Source organism: Alternaria arborescens (assembly GCF_004154835.1).
Source record: "Alternaria arborescens strain FERA 675 chromosome Unknown contig_43, whole genome shotgun sequence".
NCBI classification, from domain to species: Eukaryota; Fungi; Ascomycota; class Dothideomycetes; order Pleosporales; family Pleosporaceae; genus Alternaria; species Alternaria arborescens.
The window spans coordinates 14352-31880 of NW_021167898.1; the positions used below are offsets into that span (position 1 = coordinate 14352).

Here is a 17529-nt window from a genome sequence, read left to right on the forward strand (position 1 = left end):
CTTGCAAAAACACCCAAAACCTACATCATGAATCTTCTTGGCTAGAGTCCTGCTCAGGCGGCTAACTTCGAGCCAGACAGTCCAGTACGCCTCTACCCTCAACTGACCAGCCTTTCAGTTACCATCATCTCCATTGCCGAGTGTCAAAAAGACCCATATTGCCAAGGGATTTCAAAAGACGAGGTAGCCTTCTTCTGTGGGTTTGAAGACCGTCAAGCCCGTCGCCAGCGTCAGATCAAGGTCCGATCAGCCAACCGTCAGAGCTGAATCGAGTGTGACAACCGCAGCTGCACAGGCCGTCGCAAGCGCGTCACTGAAATCCATCTTCCATTCCCGATGAGTAAGGCATTCTCGCTGGCGCAATACCAGCGCCATGCTGTACATTTAATGTCCCGTGTTCTGAATGTCCGGACCAACGCCTCACCCTTCACACTTGTCCTCGACGATCTCAACCAGCGCTCCGATCTCTTCATTGCAGAGATAGTCAGGCGAGCGCTCTCACGCAATGTAAATGTCGTCTTCGTCACGTTCGAGTCCCGACCTTCCATCGCTCCCATCCGCACAGTCCAAGGCTACGGTCTCACCGGCGAAGAGATCCTACGCGACCTCAGCAAAGCCGTGTCCGACTGCAAGGAATCACTCGTTGTTGTTGAAAACCTGTACGAGCTCGTCAACAATAAGGGGATCGAGATGATTCGTCTTTTCGACCTTGTTGCCAACAAGTTCGCATCCACACTCGTTGGCGTGTTCCACACCGACATGCTCGATGCACCCCCAGAGTCTCCCTATGCGCCGCAGCCACTGGAACTCGTCAAATACATGGCTACCTCGATCATAACATGCAAGTCCTTTGCACACTGCCTCGCCGCCAAGGCCGCCAAACAGCGCAGCTTGCCAGAGCCTACGTGGGGTCTGCTCCAAGGCGCCGAAGGCATTGTTCAGTGTCTCGACGCCAACGACCGCCGCGGCATCGTCCTCGAGGCAGAGTTCCGACGCAAGTCTGGTCGTCCAGAAGGTGAGACGTACTTTCTGCGTGCGCCTCGGCACTCCGATTACCACGCGCCTGTTCCCGGTATGCCTACTGGAACGTTGAAGACGGAGTACGTCGTTTTGCTTGAACAGGTACCTGGGTATGCCGATCAGGGTGTTGTCGACACTGTGGATGCGACGGGTCAGGAGGTCGAAAGTACGTTCAACCTGGGCCTGACTGAGAAACAGAAGCAGGCAAGAGAGGGTGTTGTACTGCCATACTTTGACGCGCAAAAGGGTGAGGGTGCTGGTGAGGGCGGCAGAATTCTGTATGATATGGGCAGTGAGGACGATTTTGACGAAGAGGAAGATGAGATCTGAGTGCCGTTTGCGGGCATTGACTTCAAGATTCACTGGCGCTGGTCGCGGATTTGAGGTGGGATTTTGAGATACCCTGGACGTTTTGGCGATGGGAGAACGAAAGAGATCAGGTTGGCACTGATCATATGCGACGGAGCTTGACGAAACTCTCAAGGCTCCTCATCTCCAGTAGGATGTTCGCTCGAGCGAACGGCTGCCTCCACAGTAGAGCTGAGACATAGATGGAAACATTCAAAGCCCCATCACTTGCCCCTTCCCCAATGCCTATGCAGCGAAAAACCTTATTACGACATCATGTCTAAACCTTTGTATTGTGTGTGTTTCGTCATGAGCTTGGAGGTTGCATATGTACCCATGGTTAGGGTTTGAATGGTCAGCCTTGGCGTCCGTACTCACTCAGCGACATTCGCGACCCAAATCATTTCCTTTGCGCCAACTCTTACCGCACACCACACGCGCCACCGCACACTATGGCAGACAACGAGAGACCCCGCGCGACTTACAGCGATCCTTTCGAGCGCGACACCCGCCGCGCGCCCCGCGAAGCTCGCGATCGAGGCGGCACACCCACCGAGCGACGAGGCAACCGGTCGCGCAGCCCCCACGAGCGCGGCAGTCGACGTGACGCGCGCTACCGCTCGAGGTCGCCTTTCCGCAAAGATGAGCGTGACAGCGGAAGTAGGGGAGGACAAGGGCGAGGCCGTGGTCACGACCGCGGACGGGGCCGCGACGATAGGCGAGCTGGAGGCAGAGAAGGCCGAGACGACGAGCGCCCGTCCCACCGGGACAACCGCGACCGCTCACCCCCCAAAGGCCCTCGTAACCCCGGAAAACCCCCCGTCCACGGTTCCAACGCCGCACGCCCTCCTACCGGCCCTCGCTCCTCTGCCCCCAGCGCTATCAAGAAGGAAGAGGCCGAAGCCGACGAAGACAAGCCAGACGTTGAGATGGCAGACACACGACAGAAGCCTGACGACATGGACGACGACGAGTGGGAGATGCTGAAGGTCATGGGGTTCGGAGGGTTCAAAAGCACAAAGAATACAAAGGTTCCGGGCAACGATAAGAATTTTGGGGTGAGAAAGGACAAGCAGTTGCAGGCTAGGCAGTATATGAACAGACAGGGTGGATTCAACAGGCCATTGAGTCCCAGTCGGATGTAGGCGAGGGATAGGGAAATCAAGGCACAGGATGACTATGATCACGGTCGCGTCACATGCGATGAAGGGTCCACAGGCACATTCGTGGGGGCAAGGGGGATAGTACTGTGACGATAGAACAGATCTGTCACTGTTTTCCTGGTGTATATCTCAGCAGGACGACGGTCGCATCGGTACATGCAGTATAAGGCGGGCTGGGATGCCATAGCACGACCTAAGTCCACCGCGGAGCAGCTCCTGGTAGGGCGCCTTTCCACCTCCTACAACCCTCAAACACCTCTTCTTTAGTCTGACCATAACAGAAGGAGCTCGGTCTGCGAGCGAAGTAGCTGCATGCAGTAGCTATATCAGTTTGAATTCTTTGCAAGGACTCGAGCGGTAGCATGAGAAATACCACGATACCACGCAATCCTACACACCAGTCCTATAGCCTCCCCGTGATGCACTCGATTAATCTTCTACACGCATGCTGGGTGGACGAAGTCTGTCTTGTTGCGTATGCTTGACGGTGGAAACGATGGCCCAGAAAGGCGCCCCCCACATGAGCCAATCAGCGCGCCAATAACCCCCGACCTCCGCGAAATGTGTCCCGAACCTGCCCCCGCAAAGCTCCAGACAGCTCCAGCTTGGGCACCATACAACACCATGACGCGCGAATCTCGGCATGGCACCCTTTGGAAAGGGCTGACGTGCCTTTTCGCCCTCCAATTGCCTTTTGCAGGTGCGCAGGTCACAGAGGTTGAGAAGGCAACCAATGCGAGCTTGCTCTGGGGACCCTACCGCCCCAACCTCTACTTTGGCGTCCGGCCACGCATACCAAAGAGTCTGATGGGCGGGTTGATGTGGACGCGGGTCGAGGATTACCAAAGCGTGCAGCACAGTAGGTTGTCACCTCCGAACCTCAATGAACACCAATGCTGACCTGGCAGACTTCAGACACACTTGCGAACAGCACGAGCTCGATGGCTACGGTTGGGACGAATACGACGTACGCAGCGGCGGCCGACAAACTATCCACGATCCCGCCAACAAAATCGACATCACCACCGAGTTCATCAAGTTTCCCGGTGGAGAGCACGGCGGTAGCTGGGGTGCGAGGATCAAGGGCACACCACGGGAAGATGCTGGCCCCAACCTGCGAACGACCGTCGTCTGGTACAACACGCTCGAGGGCTTCGGAAACTTGGAAGTCGCAAATGCGGACCCATCTGAGCCTGGCATGGAGGGCGATGTGGTTTTGAAGGGGCAGACTAAAGAACTGGGCGAGTTTGAGCTCACAGTCACGGATGGCAAGGGCAAGCACCCTGTTCATGAACACCCCAGCTACGATGAGAAGCCATTGGATCGGACACTCGTGCACAGCGGGCAGGTACCAGAAGAAGCCGTATGGCAGGTCAAGGCCATGATGTTCGCACACATGAAGGGCCAGATCGACGTCTTGGTCCCCAAGTACGGCGAGCAGAACCCACCACCGCCAGAGCAGGTTTACACAATCCAGCATCTACCCGGTAAGGGCAACATGCACCTGGTGCAGAAGGTCTTTGAAGGTGCCTTTGAGTTCGACGTCATCTTCTCGTCTGGGTCCGTGCCGGAGAAGATTACGTCGGAGCATCTTACGCAGCAGATCGATTCCGTCACGTCGGGCTTCTCGACTCGCTTCACGGACATCTTCAAGCCTCAGCCGCCTTTCGTAAAGGAACGCTACGAGGAGTTTGGCAAGTCGCTGTTTTCGAACCTCATCGGTGGCATCGGCTACTTCTTCGGTGACTCCCGTGTCGATCGATCCTACGACCCTGCGTACGAGGAAGATAGCGAAGGCTTTTGGGAGGAGGCTGCCGAAGCGCGAAGCAGGAACCAAGCCCAGCTCGAAGGACCGTCTGAGTTGTTTACCGCCATTCCATCGCGACCCTTCTTCCCCCGCGGTTTCCTGTGGGATGAGGGTTTCCATCTCCTCCCCGTCATCGACTGGGATGCCGATCTCACTCTCGATATCATCAAGAGTTGGTTCAGCCTCATGGACGAAGATGGCTGGATCGGTCGCGAACAGATTCTCGGCCCCGAGGCCCGCAGCAAAGTACCAGAGGAGTTTCAAGTCCAGTACCCTCACTATGCCAACCCACCAACACTGTTCATGGTCATCACGTCCTTCCTCGACAAACTAGACGTCATCAAGACCGACACCAGTAGCGAGAAGCTGCAACAAGAAAAGTCCTACTCGATGCAGCTCTCGAACCGCGAAGCCGCCCTTGAGTACCTCCGCTCGCTCTACCCCTTGCTCAAGCGCAACTACTTCTGGTACCGCAAGACCCAGGCTGGCGACATCAAGAGCTACGACCGCGAAGCCTTCTCTACCAAGGAAGGCTACCGTTGGCGTGGACGCACACCTTCGCACATCCTCACCTCCGGTCTCGACGATTACCCTCGCGCGCAGCCACCACACCCTGGTGAGCTGCATGTCGACCTGATCAGCTGGATGGGCATGATGACGCGCGCAATCAAACGCATTGCAATTTACCTCGACGAACAAGACGACGCGGCCGAGTTTGCGCGCTACGACGAAGCTATTGTCCGCAACATTGATGACTTGCACTGGAGTAAAAAGGATAAAGCGTACTGTGACGCTACCATTGATGATTACGAGGAACATTCTCTTGTTTGCCACAAGGGCTATATTTCGCTGTTTCCCTTTTTGACGGGCCTCGTGGACAGGGAAAGTGAGAAGCTGGGCCATGTGCTTGACTTGATCGAGGACGAGGAGGAGCTGTGGAGTCCGTTTGGTATTAGGAGTTTGAGCAAGAGCGATGAGTTTTATCATACGGCTGAGGATTACTGGCGGGGTCCGGTGTGGATGCCGATTAATTATTTGGCTGTTAAGCAGTTACTTGTAAGTCTCTCTCTCTCTCTCTCTTCTTTACTGCCACTACGCCTTCTCGTGCTTTTTCATTCTTACTAACCCTACGTGTCTCTCCAGAACGTCGCGACTCAGTCCGGTCCCCATCGTGCTCGCGCAACTAAAATCTACACCGAACTTCGCAACAATTTGGTCAATACTGTTTATGAGAGTTGGAAGGAGACGGGCTTTGCGTGGGAACAATATAACCCCGAGACGGGTAAAGGGCAGCGCACGCAGCATTTTACGGGCTGGACGAGTTTGGTGGTCAAGATTATGGCTATGCCGGATCTGAGTGGTCAGAGCGGGCATGATGAACTCTAGGTTGGAGAGGACACGTACCGCATACTGTCGCAATCGTGAGAGAGCTGTGGGGCATACTCGCTGCGTTGCGGAGGCTGTATGTATGGCTTACGTAAGTTAGTGGAGTTACGAACGCAATTCAAGAATAAGGTTGCTTGCCTGCGAGTATACGCTTTCGTGGGCGCAGGCGCTCGACCACGCTTGAGTGCAGCTGCAGAGGCGGAGTGTGTGAGTTGTCTGGTCCGTCGGGTTGCGTCGCTACTGCACCAGCGCCCTGCATCGGTCAGGGTTGCTGCGGACCCGGCACAGATGGGTAGCTTTGAATTACTTCGCTACGTAGGGTAGTAGCAGAAATGATTCTTTTCAATCTTCCTGATAACGGAGCGCATTTCATGAGTAGGCTCAGAGGCTGAGGTGACGGATAGTTGATGAGACACTCTCGTCTAGCGCATTACCATCAAGAGCAGACATATTAGGACTGTGATTGTATTCCTCACTCAAATTTTGAAATCGCGTGTAGCACGCCTGATATCTTGATACTAGGTACAATGAGTTTCTTCCAACTTCAGATAGCCTTGAGCATGACATCAGAGCCTATAGCCATCATCGGCATGAGCTATCGCTTCCCAGGCGTGGTGCCACTGAGCCAGCTCATCTTTATGGGGGTTCAACGTCAACCCGACATACCATTGACACCCTCCAATGCGGCGATCTGGGAACGAACGAGATCTTGGCACCACGGGAATGGATTGCCGGATCTTGCCAGGGACATGTATCGCAGGTATTGCTCCCTTGGAAGCCACTCTGAGCATATAACCGGAAGCATTCCGTTATCTGCGACGTGAGTGGCGAAGAGGATGCGCGAAGTTCTTCCGTTGCCATCTTGGAACGGATGGATGCTCACGTAGTAGAAACTGTCCCAAGCTGCTTTGAGCAAAGGGTGAATTTCGGAATCGTTTTCCCCGACAACAACAAAGTCTGACCACCGTTTAAGATTTTGGCGCAGTTCCTGAGGATAGGGAAAAATGACCTTGGGGTCCGAATGAACCTGGATCGGGAGGGTGCGTAGCTCGCCAGGCTTGAAGTGGACTTTTGTGCCGAGAAAGAGGATGCGTGAGATTGTTCGTATGTCTTGGAGCAACTCTTCGGGCTTTGTTGCACGTTGCAGGTGTCTGCTGGATATTGCAGCTTGTGTCGCAACAATGTTGTTGCGTAACTGAAGGTACTGATCTGACTTTGCGGCAGTACCTTGATCTAACAGCACCAACTCTTCTGCTGATGGTAGGCGAATTTTCATCGCCTCCTCGAATACGTGCTCGCTCTTCGGCGTCACCTTTGGTAAACTTGCCTTGATTCTTCTTGCGCTCGCTAACGAAAGAGAGTTGTTCTCGATCATGCAGCTTTTCCAAGAGAAAACAGCAAGAACGTTGCTGCAAAGCCTTCTATGATGAAGCCCAACGTTCAAAGGACATCTCTTCTTACACCCTAGGTGGACTTTCTCACGCAGATTGTCCAACCTGCGTAACTCTTCCTTCAATTTCTCTTGTGCCGCCATCCACGGCTCCTTGTTCCGGATGTTGTAGATCGAGTCCCAGACACTTCCAGACTCTGCAAATCTCGTCCACTCTGGCCCATCTTTGACCAGGCTGTTGAATCGTCCGTAGTGTGTCTTGAGGAGTGCGTTTCGTGCCGCGATTATTTCCTTCGTCCAGGGCATTCTTCTTGCTTCGTTCTTCACGGCGTTGAAGCTTTTTAGGGGTTAGTGTAGGTGCAGAGGGGTTTTAGGAGGTTAAGATTGTGTGCTTATGTTGTCTCGGCAGCTATGCATCCTTGGTACCTGCCTGCTATGCTTCCTTGGTACCTGCCACGCTTCCACGGTACTTGTTCACTTAGCCGAGAGGCTGGAGAGCCCCGGAACGTCATATGAGGACGAGTCAAGGTATAGGCAGACGTCTACAACGGTCATACGAGTGGCTTTCATCGACACCAGAGTACAAAATCTGCTGCAGCCTATGCTGTTGACGCGCTGACGTTTGGAACCGCCTTGATTGTAATCATCGCGGTCGACTAACATCGATATTCAAATCCACTACCGTATCTATGCATCTCATGCCTAGGTTCGCGTAATGCCCAGGTATACTGATATTCCTCAACATGGAGCCTATAGTAGTTTAGCACCGACAGCGTAGCTACCGCAGCGGCCGGCTCTCTACATCCCACCCGCGTACACTTTGTCTATCACAATCTTCCCACACCATACCCCACGATCCTAAGTTCAAGTCGTCCTTTTCCACTGGCTTGAATGTGTTGGCGTCGGTCCACTCATTCTCCTCCGCCCAGGTCACAAATCCATGGCCCCAATCACCATAGCACCCCAGCCCAGCGCCTATGGATGTCTGACCTAGATGCGGAAACTGGCCGTGCAATGTCCACTCGTCGATGCTTCCATCTTCGGTGTGGGAGCAAGCGAAGACACGCACTCCCAGCACGCCGTACCAGCTGAAGACCTCGAGCACCGCACGGGCTTGTTCGAGCACTCGTACTGGCATCCATTTGATGCTGAAAAAGTGTTCCGCGCTGCGCGACGCCAGTGGGTCTTCGACCTCAGATACGGCGCAATTGCAAAGAGGGTCACTTTGGTCCCCGCTGGCTACATGCGTATGGAAAGCGATGTAATGCCGCTTTTTGTCCTTACGGCGCGAGATCTGGATGAGGTCCTGGCCCGTCGGCTTGGGTGACGAGGAAAGAGACGGGACGAGCGCGGTTAGCAGAGGGCTCACGATGGCAGTGTCTAGATTCGTGTCGCATTGATGCAGCCCCACGCATACCATGTCAGGGCTTCCACTTTGCTGACCGTAAATGGCTACTGTGGTCCCTTCATCGGATGTGGGCTTCACAGCCACGGCTTGATCGTAGCCCCAGCCCATCACATCGCCTACGAGCACTGATGCATCCTGTTCCGCTTCGAGCTCAAGGTCGAAGTCTGCAGTCACGAGGTTGGCGTTTCCGGCATCGTCAAAGTCAATCTTTGCTAGATTCACCCACTCACTGTCCTCCTTAGGCCCGGCACGCGCGAGCAAGATGCTCAGTTTGGAGGTACCGGCACCTTGAAATGACTTGACGAAGCCGTAGGGCGCCTTGGGAAGAGACAGTGTCGTTTGCACCAAGCTTTTGCCCAGTACTCCAACTATCACTTGATTCTCGGATTGTGAGACGGCGACAATCTCTCTCCCAGCGATGAAGTGACCGGTAATGAAGCGAGTAAGATTGACCATGAAGTTCGCGGGGACGCTGCTTAGAATGGTTGCCTGTCTGGTCCATGAAGTACTCACCTCCCAGGAATGCTTTGGTGAGAAGGTAGCACAGGTGCCATCGGAGAATCCATTGGGACCTAGTTCCGATGAATACTCCGTCCGTGTCATCTCGATATTCCAGCTCCTATCGGCCATCACTGCGTAGGTGAATCCGATGATGCCAGTCCTCCCGCCGGATCGCATCCAATGCATAACTTCTCTGCTCGGCGCGATGTCCTGATCGATGAGTCTGTTGCGAATGGTGAATGTCGATTGGGTCTTTTCCGCAAACTTGACTTCAGCAGGGGCCCAAAAGTTGATGCAGCAGCCCTCACTGGCGCTGCCGTCGAGATCTTGGATCTGAATGAAGCCGCCGGATAGCAACCCGTCAATTGAGATTTGCATCGGGAATTGGCCATTCACCACAAAGTCAGCAGCCTTGATGGTGTTGCCATGGCTGGCATCGCCTGGCGATTGAGTTCGTCGAGCACCGTGGTTGGAATGGTCGTTTAGGTCCTTACGAACCGTGCATTGGCTTTCGGTGACGTTATCGTGCGAAGCTATCCACAGTGGGGCAGGATTGTGCTTGTCGTATCCGCCCCATCCGCTGTTCTTCCAGTCCTGGGGTTCTATAGCGGTCATTGGCTGGGGCATGAGTTGCATGGCCCTGAACCAGCTTTTGTTCTTTTCCCAATCCTCAATCTGTCTATCGCCTTTGTATCCGACACGAAACACCTCGGCAGTTGACTCTTTCAAGCAATACATGCTGTCATCGTTAGCAATTTGTGCGGCTTGCGAGAGATGTGTAAGAGGCCTACCATCGAGCGCGGTTCACCGAGGCTTGTGGCTCCATGAATTGCTTATCGCCTGGAGACACGTTAGAAAAATTTCGAGCGTAGTTGGCATCCTCTCACCATATTCAATCCACTGGTCTCCAAGCTTATTGCGAACCAAGAGGCCCGTCGCGCTGTCATCGTCGTGCATCTTATTCAATCAGCTTTGCCCACCAACGAGGGCCATGTACTAACGTATCGACATTGAAAGTCCCAGACTGCATTATGAATCGCACCGGATATCCCCATGGACCAATAATTTGGGTTGTGGAAGGCCCGCCGAGGAGCCCGGAGATGCCCTGAGCTGAAAAGGTCTGTGAGGAAATGGGCTGCGAAGGCCTCGTGAACGTAAGCCATGCGAAGCATTTTCATCTTTGCTTCATCTGTAGGCTCGTCGCGTGCCTTTCGTGCTATCTGGAGGGCGCTGGTATGACCGACACAGTATGCCATGACCGCGTAATCACCCTTGTCCAATTAGCTTACAACTCCAAGGCACTCGACTGCACTTACAAAGTGGTCTATGTTTGTGTAAGCGATCCAGGCATACATCGATGAAATTATGGGGAGGCCTGTTTCTGTCATTTTCGTATATTCATCGTCGGTTGGGATATGGCAATGTCCTTGGTCGTGGCTGTAAGGTATGTGCTCATGACTGAGATGGTTAGAAAGAGCAACAATAGCAATTGGCTACATACTATGCTGTCGCTGTGTTGTCTCCAGCTTTCGTGGCGGCATTGAGCGCATGGTGCTCGGAGGTAATGAGATCTCTGACTCCCTTCAAGTAACCGTCTGTGTCGCACAGCATGCTCTGGACCGCCGACTCGAAGCGGGCAAGAGGCCCTTTGGACGATTTCAGATCTTTCGAAGCCTCAAAGCCCTCAGCGTTTGAGATGGGAAAGTACGCCCCGGAGCTTTCTTTGTTCGTATAGAAGTCTCCAGCAATCGCAATGATGTTACTGAAATTCAAGTCGACGTCTCCTTGTTTAGTTTTCACTGTCACCAGAACCTCTTCAGTTGGTAGCTTATCGTCATGGATACTGAACAGTTCCACGAAGCGAGCTGTCTCTTCGTGTTCAGCAGCTACACAGTCATTATCATATTGTTAATAGAACAAGCAGACGTATCATACCTTCTAGCCAATGTCCTCGAAAGGGCTTTCTGTTCGGAACATGACTATTGACTGTATACTCGCAGTCTTCGCCTGAGATCTTTGGTGGGTTAAGGTATCCAAGCTCTTGGAGCTTCTGCTGGAGAGCTTCGCTGGAGCTTTCCGCAGCTGTAGGTGTGGCTGCCATACCTGCCGCCTCGGAAAAAAAATTGATCTTTGTAACACCTCACGAGCTGTGAAGTCGAGCTGAAGCGGAACTTATATAACACGCTCCTCATGCTGGGGGAATTGAATGGCTATTTCCCGCTATGCGACCATACCTGTCGAGTTGTATGGCACTTGTCAGTGCAGATGCATCGCTAGCGTGTTCGCAGTGTGATTGTGAGTTCTGTGCACGGGGCTTGAGGCCTAGACTGTTATCGATGGACCAAAATAAACCACACCATCCTAAAAGAGGTCGTCAAACTGCCGACAGCTGTCAGCCTCACCTACGTGGCTTGCGCGACCAAGAGAATCGAGCGGCCTAAGCGAGGGATGGGTACGGGCCGCAACCTAATTCAGCTTCCCCTCCCATCGCTCAGCCCCGTACATGAACACAACTTCCATACCCGAACCAGAACTGTCCATAGAGATCCGTCTAGAGCCCCAAGTGTTTGCGCGACCAAGCGAAGCGAGCGGCTTAAGCGAGGGCCGAATACGGGCCGCACCCTAATTCAGCTTGCGACCCCATCGCTCAGCTCCGTACAAAGACGCCGCTTCCATCTTCGATAATTCCTAAACCAGATCTGTCTTTGAAGACCTGTCTAGAGCCCAGATGGCGCTGATAGTTGAAGGCGGGCAGATGATTCCCCGACTCTTCGTGCGGCACCTATACTGTATATATATGTGAGTGTATCCAGTTGGCAATGCTTGTTAGTGAGCTTTGCAGCAGAACACATACTTGTACACCTTGCATCGCATCTACGCACACAGACACATCAATTCTTTTTTTGAGACATGGCAATCGAACTTCACACCCCTATTGCTAATAGCAAGGAGCGAATTTCGGGTCGACAGAAGGTATGTCTGCGAATCAGTGGCCTCTTGTCGATCTCCATACTTACACCCTCTATAGGCACAGGACGAGGCGGGCTCCGAGACTGTCAAGCCGACTGAGTTGTTCAAAAAGTACTTCGGTGGCATCTGGGTGAAGATCATTAACAAAACCCAATTCCAACTCAGCTATGTGCCCGGCGACCTGAACTACGGGGAGATGATCAGTGGCCCGCCCGCCGCCGATGCATGGAACACCGGAGCCTTCGGCGTTGGAGGCAATACATTCCTCGGTGTGGGTGTGAGACCGAAGGGTGGAATACAGATGCGCCTGAAGCTGGACGATGGTCACAATTTTGACTTTACCCTCGTAAGCTTGAACCCTCGACGCTTATAGCTGAGCGATCGGCATGCTGAGAATCAACTATAGGGACTCTCATCGGCACTGATGGGTAACTACAATGCGGCTTTGGTCAAAGGCCACGACCGCGACGCTGCCGTCAGGGCGCTGAACACAGCTGGTGGTAATATCTCATCCGACCAGTACGACGGAGTCACAGGCGATAACAAGCATACGAAGACTCAGTTCTTTATCAAAGTCGTCACCACGCCCGGCTACGAGATGAGTCTGGCGATCTCCCAGGAGGAGTGAAGTCTCGGCATTCCGCAGCGGTGTGTCCTAGTGTTCACAAACACGTCAGGGTTGTGTGTGACTTCTGCGTACTGCGAGGATGTCTGGGAGTTTTTGGTTAACAGGGCGCAAAGATGCCCTAGTAGATTGCGTAAGATGTCAGATGTTGTTCTTATTACTGCACTGGAAAGACAGTTTTCAGAGCTGCGGAGTTTGGGTATTTTGGAGGTTCGAGTACAAGTATAGCAAGGCATTTAGTACTAATTCGCTTAGGTGTAAGTAGTCGGATCAAGGGTCATCACCCTGCTTACATCTTTCGTGCCTCCTTCTCGCTTCCACATTCACGCATTGATGTCCAAAATTGGAAACTTCTATGTTTCGCTACATTGTCTTCCTGTTCTTCCCTTGAGAGACTTCGCTATGGCCCTGCCTGCCTCTTTGGCCCCTAAGGTTGCCCGTACCAGGAAACTCTACGAAGTCCCGCCCAGTGATATTGAACCTTTCGTCTGCAGTTGCTAGCATCAGTGGCCATGCTGCGTGAGTCAATTACACGGCTGCATGTACGTTCGAAAATACTTCCATGCACCATCGGCGAAACCAAGGCCTGTCCAGATTCGTCATCGATGTTGGTGTCGTTGCTGCCGTTAGGTTTGTCAGTGAGACTCCCGCTGTGCCCGCCACCATGAAACGTCAAGGTTATCCCACCATCTCTGTCGTTGAGCTTCTTACCACTCTCAATGACGCCGTTACTAACAGCGCATCGCAATGTCAGGCCGCAATCGGCTCAGTCCCAAAGGCCGATGCAAACATCACTGACTGGTTGAGCAACGCCTTGTGGCACATCAAGCCCAAGAATCTTGGAATTTTGGAGGTGCAGGACGAGCCGACAGCAGTGAGAATATTGCAGAGCACTTCGATCAGATCGGTTCTGCCAAGACTGCAAAACAGGCAGTCAACGCCATCGGACGCGCAGTGCTCGGCGAATCAAGCAAACTGAAAGTCCGTCTGGTGGACATTATCCTGCTTCACGCACTCCGGAGTCATACAGAGTGGACTCGCTAGTGGCGGTGGAATCACGCAACTGGATCGTGATAAATTTTGCTGCCTACGTCTTCCTCCTTTTGATTCGAGAGTCTAGGAGTATCGAAGAGCCTATCGGTCTAGTAGTAGGTGGGTCGAAGTTGGTACCAGCCAAGTCACAAGAAGCCTTGTCGAAGCTTGTTTGAGAAGCCTGGTCTAGCTAGGTAGCTGGGTAGTCTATCCCACCTGTCATGTAGCTTCCTGTATTAGCATCAGATACCGTAAAGTAAAGACAAAGAATGTCTGCACGCTGAATAAAGGGTTCGCACAGAGTCACTACGATTGAGAATCGAATCTATCCCCATACACCCAGAAATCATGACCATCAACTCATCTCATAAGCTTACGTAGTGTTGCCAAGTCGCCAGCTTATTTCATCGCCAGTTACCTTCGGACTGGGGACGGAAGTTGACTTTTCGATGTGAATTGCTATCTCAAGATCCATATGCGGATAGAGCGAAGGTACCATGCAACTTAGAGATACATCACCATCATTTCATCAAATACACCGAAGACCCGCTTTATGTAGTTTGAGCCTTATGTCGTTTGAGCTATCGAGTATGAGAACTACCTCAAGAAGATAGAAGAAGCAATTCAACGGATTACGGTAGAACTGCTCGAGGATCTCCATGATGATCCCCACAGACGTACAGACAACAAGAACCTGTTCTCCATCGATTGCGAGCTTCAAGGCTGTTACGTGGATGATGCATTGACAAAGGAAGTGTAGGTCGCGAACAGCAAAGGATTTCGAGCCAAGAACACTTTTGTAGGCTGCAGGATAGATAGCCACTCTAACGGGATACTCATGAATCTAACAACTCATCTACGGTGCGCGTTGAGTGTTCGCAATAATCTTGAGTTTGTCAAATTCGTAGGCTGGAAAAGCGTAGTAAAGAGTCAAGTACGACAACCCGAGTTCTCAAAACCAAGGCAATGCCAATGATTATGTGAGATTAATACGATCTTGCCCAGAGACCATGGATACTAGGAGAATGGCTATGACGCCACATTTCTGATCGCAATTCGTTAAAAATAGATTGAATCCTTCAGGATCACGGCTAACCCTACGCAATGTTCCTCGGCAGAAACCTTTCCTTTTTGTATCCCACAACAAAACGGCTTACAACTTCGAAGGGGAGGGTCATACCTTAGCTGGCCAGTGAAATGAGCAACAAAGATAACTGCTCATACAAACTAGAACACCGCACAACAACAAGGATACGGATGCGCAATTCGTCCGAATATTAGGCAGGACGCAAACCCACCGATATTCTCTAGTATATCAGCGCGGCGAGCGAATGCGCGACAGCTTATATGAGGTTTGCAACAGATGACCTATAAGAAGGTCGTGATACGCGCAGAGATGGGTCACGAAGAACTGGTTACTACGTGGGAGACTTACAAACGAAGCTGCGCAGGTAGCAAACCAACACGGTCAAGATGATTGGATGAACTGCCGAAGGCGAGGGTTGTAGTTACGAGAGGGTCGAGGAACTGCGAAATATAGTGTGCATAGGTACCAGGGTAGCCATGAGCAGACGCTGCACCTGTTGTGGCGATATTGGGCAGAAGTCCCACACTTTCAAGGAAGAAAATGAGGGCGCAGGTAGTAGTGTAACTTTTGGAAAGCGGTCCTTCATTACAAGAGTTCAAGTGCGCGGTTCAGTCTTGCGCGCGTTGTTGAGTGCGTGCGCGCCCTGCTGGTGTTGCGAGGCCATTCGGTTGGCCGCCTGTACCGCTCGGTAAGCTGCACTGCCCAGTTGGATGCCTTACTCGGGTGGCTGCATGTAGAGGTTTCGTATAGGTTCTGCCGCTTTGATTGGAAGTCTTGCTCGGTTGGATGGTAATGTTATATAGACTTCCCCTTGTTCCCACTTTTTGTGCTATGTCCTGTTCTGCTCCTGATCTTCGCTTCTTCTTGTTGTCAACCTTGGAAAGTGGCACACCCGAACAGAACAGAGGCTCCATCGCAGAAGTCCGATTAGCCTTCTAAGGCGCGTGGTGCTAGGGGGTCGCACGTCAATTCATCGGCTCCAGCCTAGCGCTTGATCCTAGTCGCATCCTGCGAACGGTCGCAAACGACGCTACTCTAGCTTCTGAGTCGACAACATGAAGCTTCGATACGCCCTGGGGGTAATCTATGCCTCGACTTTGTCGCTTTCGGGCGTATGCGCCATTGAGCTGGACGTCGATTCACCAGGTAGGTATCTTGACTAACGATGGCTCCTCCGGATAGCGCTGATATCCATAGACTCGATCAAGAACGCGGCGAAAGTACTGTCGACGAATCTAAGGAGATATTACACTGGTGACAGGCTAGGCGACGTCCCTGGTAATCTTCCAGATCCGTATTATTGGTGGGAATGCGGTGCTATGTTCAACGCGTTCATCGATTATTGGTATTATACTGGAGACGACCAATACAATGTTATTACAGAGCAAGCGCTGCAGCATCAGATTGGGGACTACAACGCTTTTATGCCGCCAAATCAGACCAGAACCCTTGGAAACGATGATCAAGCATTTTGGGGTATGGCCGCCATGTCAGCCGCTGAGAATAAATTACCTGACGTCAAAGACGGACCTTCGTGGCTCTCTCTCGCTCAAGCCGTGTTCCAGACCCAGCATAATCGATGGAATACAGAGAAATGTGGTGGCGGGTTAAAGTGGCAGATCTTTTTCACGAATCCTGGATACACCTATAAGAACACGATCTCTAATGGATGCTTCTTCAATATCGCTGCACGTCTATATAAGTATCTTGGGAACGATACGTACTCTGATTGGGCCGAAAAGACTTGGGAGTGGGAGCAGTCTATCGGACTCATAAGCTCAGATTTCCATTTCTTCGATGGCACCGGCGACTCTGAGAACTGCACTTCTATCAAGAAAATTCAATGGACCTACAATGCCGGCGTGCACATCTCTGGTGCTGCTGCGATGTGGAATGTTGTACGTATACGACAGCCTTGGCTTACTGAAGAGGCGCACGTCTGCTAACATGAATCAGACTCAAAATCAGCTATGGAAAGATAGGGTTCAAGGCATCCTCAATGGACTTGACGTCTTCTTCAAGGATGGTGTCATGACCGAAGTCGCATGTGAGAACAATGGCATGTGCAACGTCGACCAGCGCTCCTTTAAAGCATATCTCGCCCGCTGGTTAGGATACACGGCTATCGTCGCGCCATGGACACGCGAGCAGGTCAGTTGCGACTATACTTAATGCACGTAAAACATACGCTGACGTCGTATCTTCGCATCCACAGATCGACCCCTTGCTTAAAGCCTCAGCAAAGGCGGCTGCAGCACAGTGTAATGCTGGTGCAGACCAGGCGTCGTGCGGTCTCCGATGGACGAAGAATGGCATAAATGACGGCAGCTTTGGTGTCGGTGAACAGATGGCTGCGTTGGAAATAGTCCAGGCACTGCTTTATCCCACTGTGGATGGTCCGGCTACTACTGAAAGAGGTGGTATTTCACAGAGCAATCCAAACGCTGGAATCGAGGCGCCGAACGACGATGGTTCTACTCATTTCGATTCTATCAGTACTAGAGATCGGGTTGGCGCAAGTGTCTTGACTGTTCTTGTGGTGGGTGGTTCGCTTGTCGGTGCTTGGTGGATGGTTTCGTAGTTAGTATATATGCTCAGTGACGGCTCGCTCTACTACGATGTACAAATAGCGAACGTGGTATGAATCAAATCGCGAGGGGAGCTAGCAATAGCGACGCTATCGACTTGCTAAAAGAATTGTTGAACTGCTTCACGCTGTGAAGTGCACCATAGCCAACCCACGATGCTGTATAGGCATGTGAGTGCCTTCGCCGTCACAGCCTATTCTCTCG

The 17529-nt window shown here is 52.3% G+C and overlaps 8 protein-coding genes across 8 annotated transcripts; 6 read left to right on the forward strand and 2 right to left on the reverse strand.

The window, feature by feature from the left end:
* Positions 1 to 336: 336 nt before the first annotated feature.
* On the forward strand, positions 337 to 1350 carry AA0111_g11042 (hypothetical protein; the record flags this gene model as incomplete). The annotated part of the gene is made up of 1 exon (XM_028644863.1): positions 337 to 1350. One exon carries the CDS (start codon positions 337 to 339, stop codon positions 1348 to 1350), a length of 1014 nt encoding a protein of 337 aa, XP_028501353.1.
* A 470-nt stretch (positions 1351 to 1820) lies between these two features.
* Positions 1821 to 2513, forward strand: AA0111_g11043 (hypothetical protein; the record flags this gene model as incomplete). Its single annotated transcript, XM_028644864.1, has 1 exon — positions 1821 to 2513. One exon carries the CDS (start codon positions 1821 to 1823, stop codon positions 2511 to 2513), a length of 693 nt encoding a protein of 230 aa, XP_028501352.1.
* Positions 2514 to 3092: 579 nt separating this feature from the next.
* On the forward strand, positions 3093 to 5724 carry AA0111_g11044 (putative mannosyl-oligosaccharide glucosidase; the record flags this gene model as incomplete). Its single annotated transcript, XM_028644865.1, has 3 exons — positions 3093 to 3390; positions 3440 to 5394; positions 5482 to 5724. The coding sequence occupies 3 exons, from the start codon at positions 3093 to 3095 to the stop codon at positions 5722 to 5724; spliced, it is 2496 nt and encodes an 831-aa protein (XP_028501347.1).
* Positions 5725 to 6376: 652 nt separating this feature from the next.
* Positions 6377 to 7420, reverse strand: AA0111_g11045 (hypothetical protein; the record flags this gene model as incomplete). Its single annotated transcript, XM_028644866.1, has 1 exon — positions 6377 to 7420. One exon carries the CDS (start codon positions 7418 to 7420, stop codon positions 6377 to 6379), a length of 1044 nt encoding a protein of 347 aa, XP_028501346.1.
* Positions 7421 to 7892: 472 nt separating this feature from the next.
* AA0111_g11046 (hypothetical protein) lies at positions 7893 to 11124 on the reverse strand (the record flags this gene model as incomplete). The annotated part of the gene is made up of 6 exons (XM_028644867.1): positions 7893 to 9762; positions 9815 to 9863; positions 10066 to 10294; positions 10340 to 10481; positions 10525 to 10909; positions 10959 to 11124. The coding sequence occupies 6 exons, from the start codon at positions 11122 to 11124 to the stop codon at positions 7893 to 7895; spliced, it is 2841 nt and encodes a 946-aa protein (XP_028501349.1).
* Positions 11125 to 11933: 809 nt separating this feature from the next.
* AA0111_g11047 (hypothetical protein) lies at positions 11934 to 12621 on the forward strand (the record flags this gene model as incomplete). Its single annotated transcript, XM_028644868.1, has 3 exons — positions 11934 to 11996; positions 12052 to 12339; positions 12400 to 12621. The coding sequence occupies 3 exons, from the start codon at positions 11934 to 11936 to the stop codon at positions 12619 to 12621; spliced, it is 573 nt and encodes a 190-aa protein (XP_028501348.1).
* Positions 12622 to 13282: 661 nt separating this feature from the next.
* AA0111_g11048 (hypothetical protein) lies at positions 13283 to 13597 on the forward strand (the record flags this gene model as incomplete). Its single annotated transcript, XM_028644869.1, has 1 exon — positions 13283 to 13597. The coding sequence occupies one exon, from the start codon at positions 13283 to 13285 to the stop codon at positions 13595 to 13597; it is 315 nt and encodes a 104-aa protein (XP_028501331.1).
* A 2195-nt stretch (positions 13598 to 15792) lies between these two features.
* On the forward strand, positions 15793 to 17318 carry AA0111_g11049 (Mannan endo-1,6-alpha-mannosidase; the record flags this gene model as incomplete). Its single annotated transcript, XM_028644870.1, has 4 exons — positions 15793 to 15883; positions 15935 to 16635; positions 16694 to 16888; positions 16953 to 17318. 4 exons carry the CDS (start codon positions 15793 to 15795, stop codon positions 17316 to 17318), a joined length of 1353 nt encoding a protein of 450 aa, XP_028501354.1.
* Between the last annotated feature and the right edge of the window lie 211 nt (positions 17319 to 17529).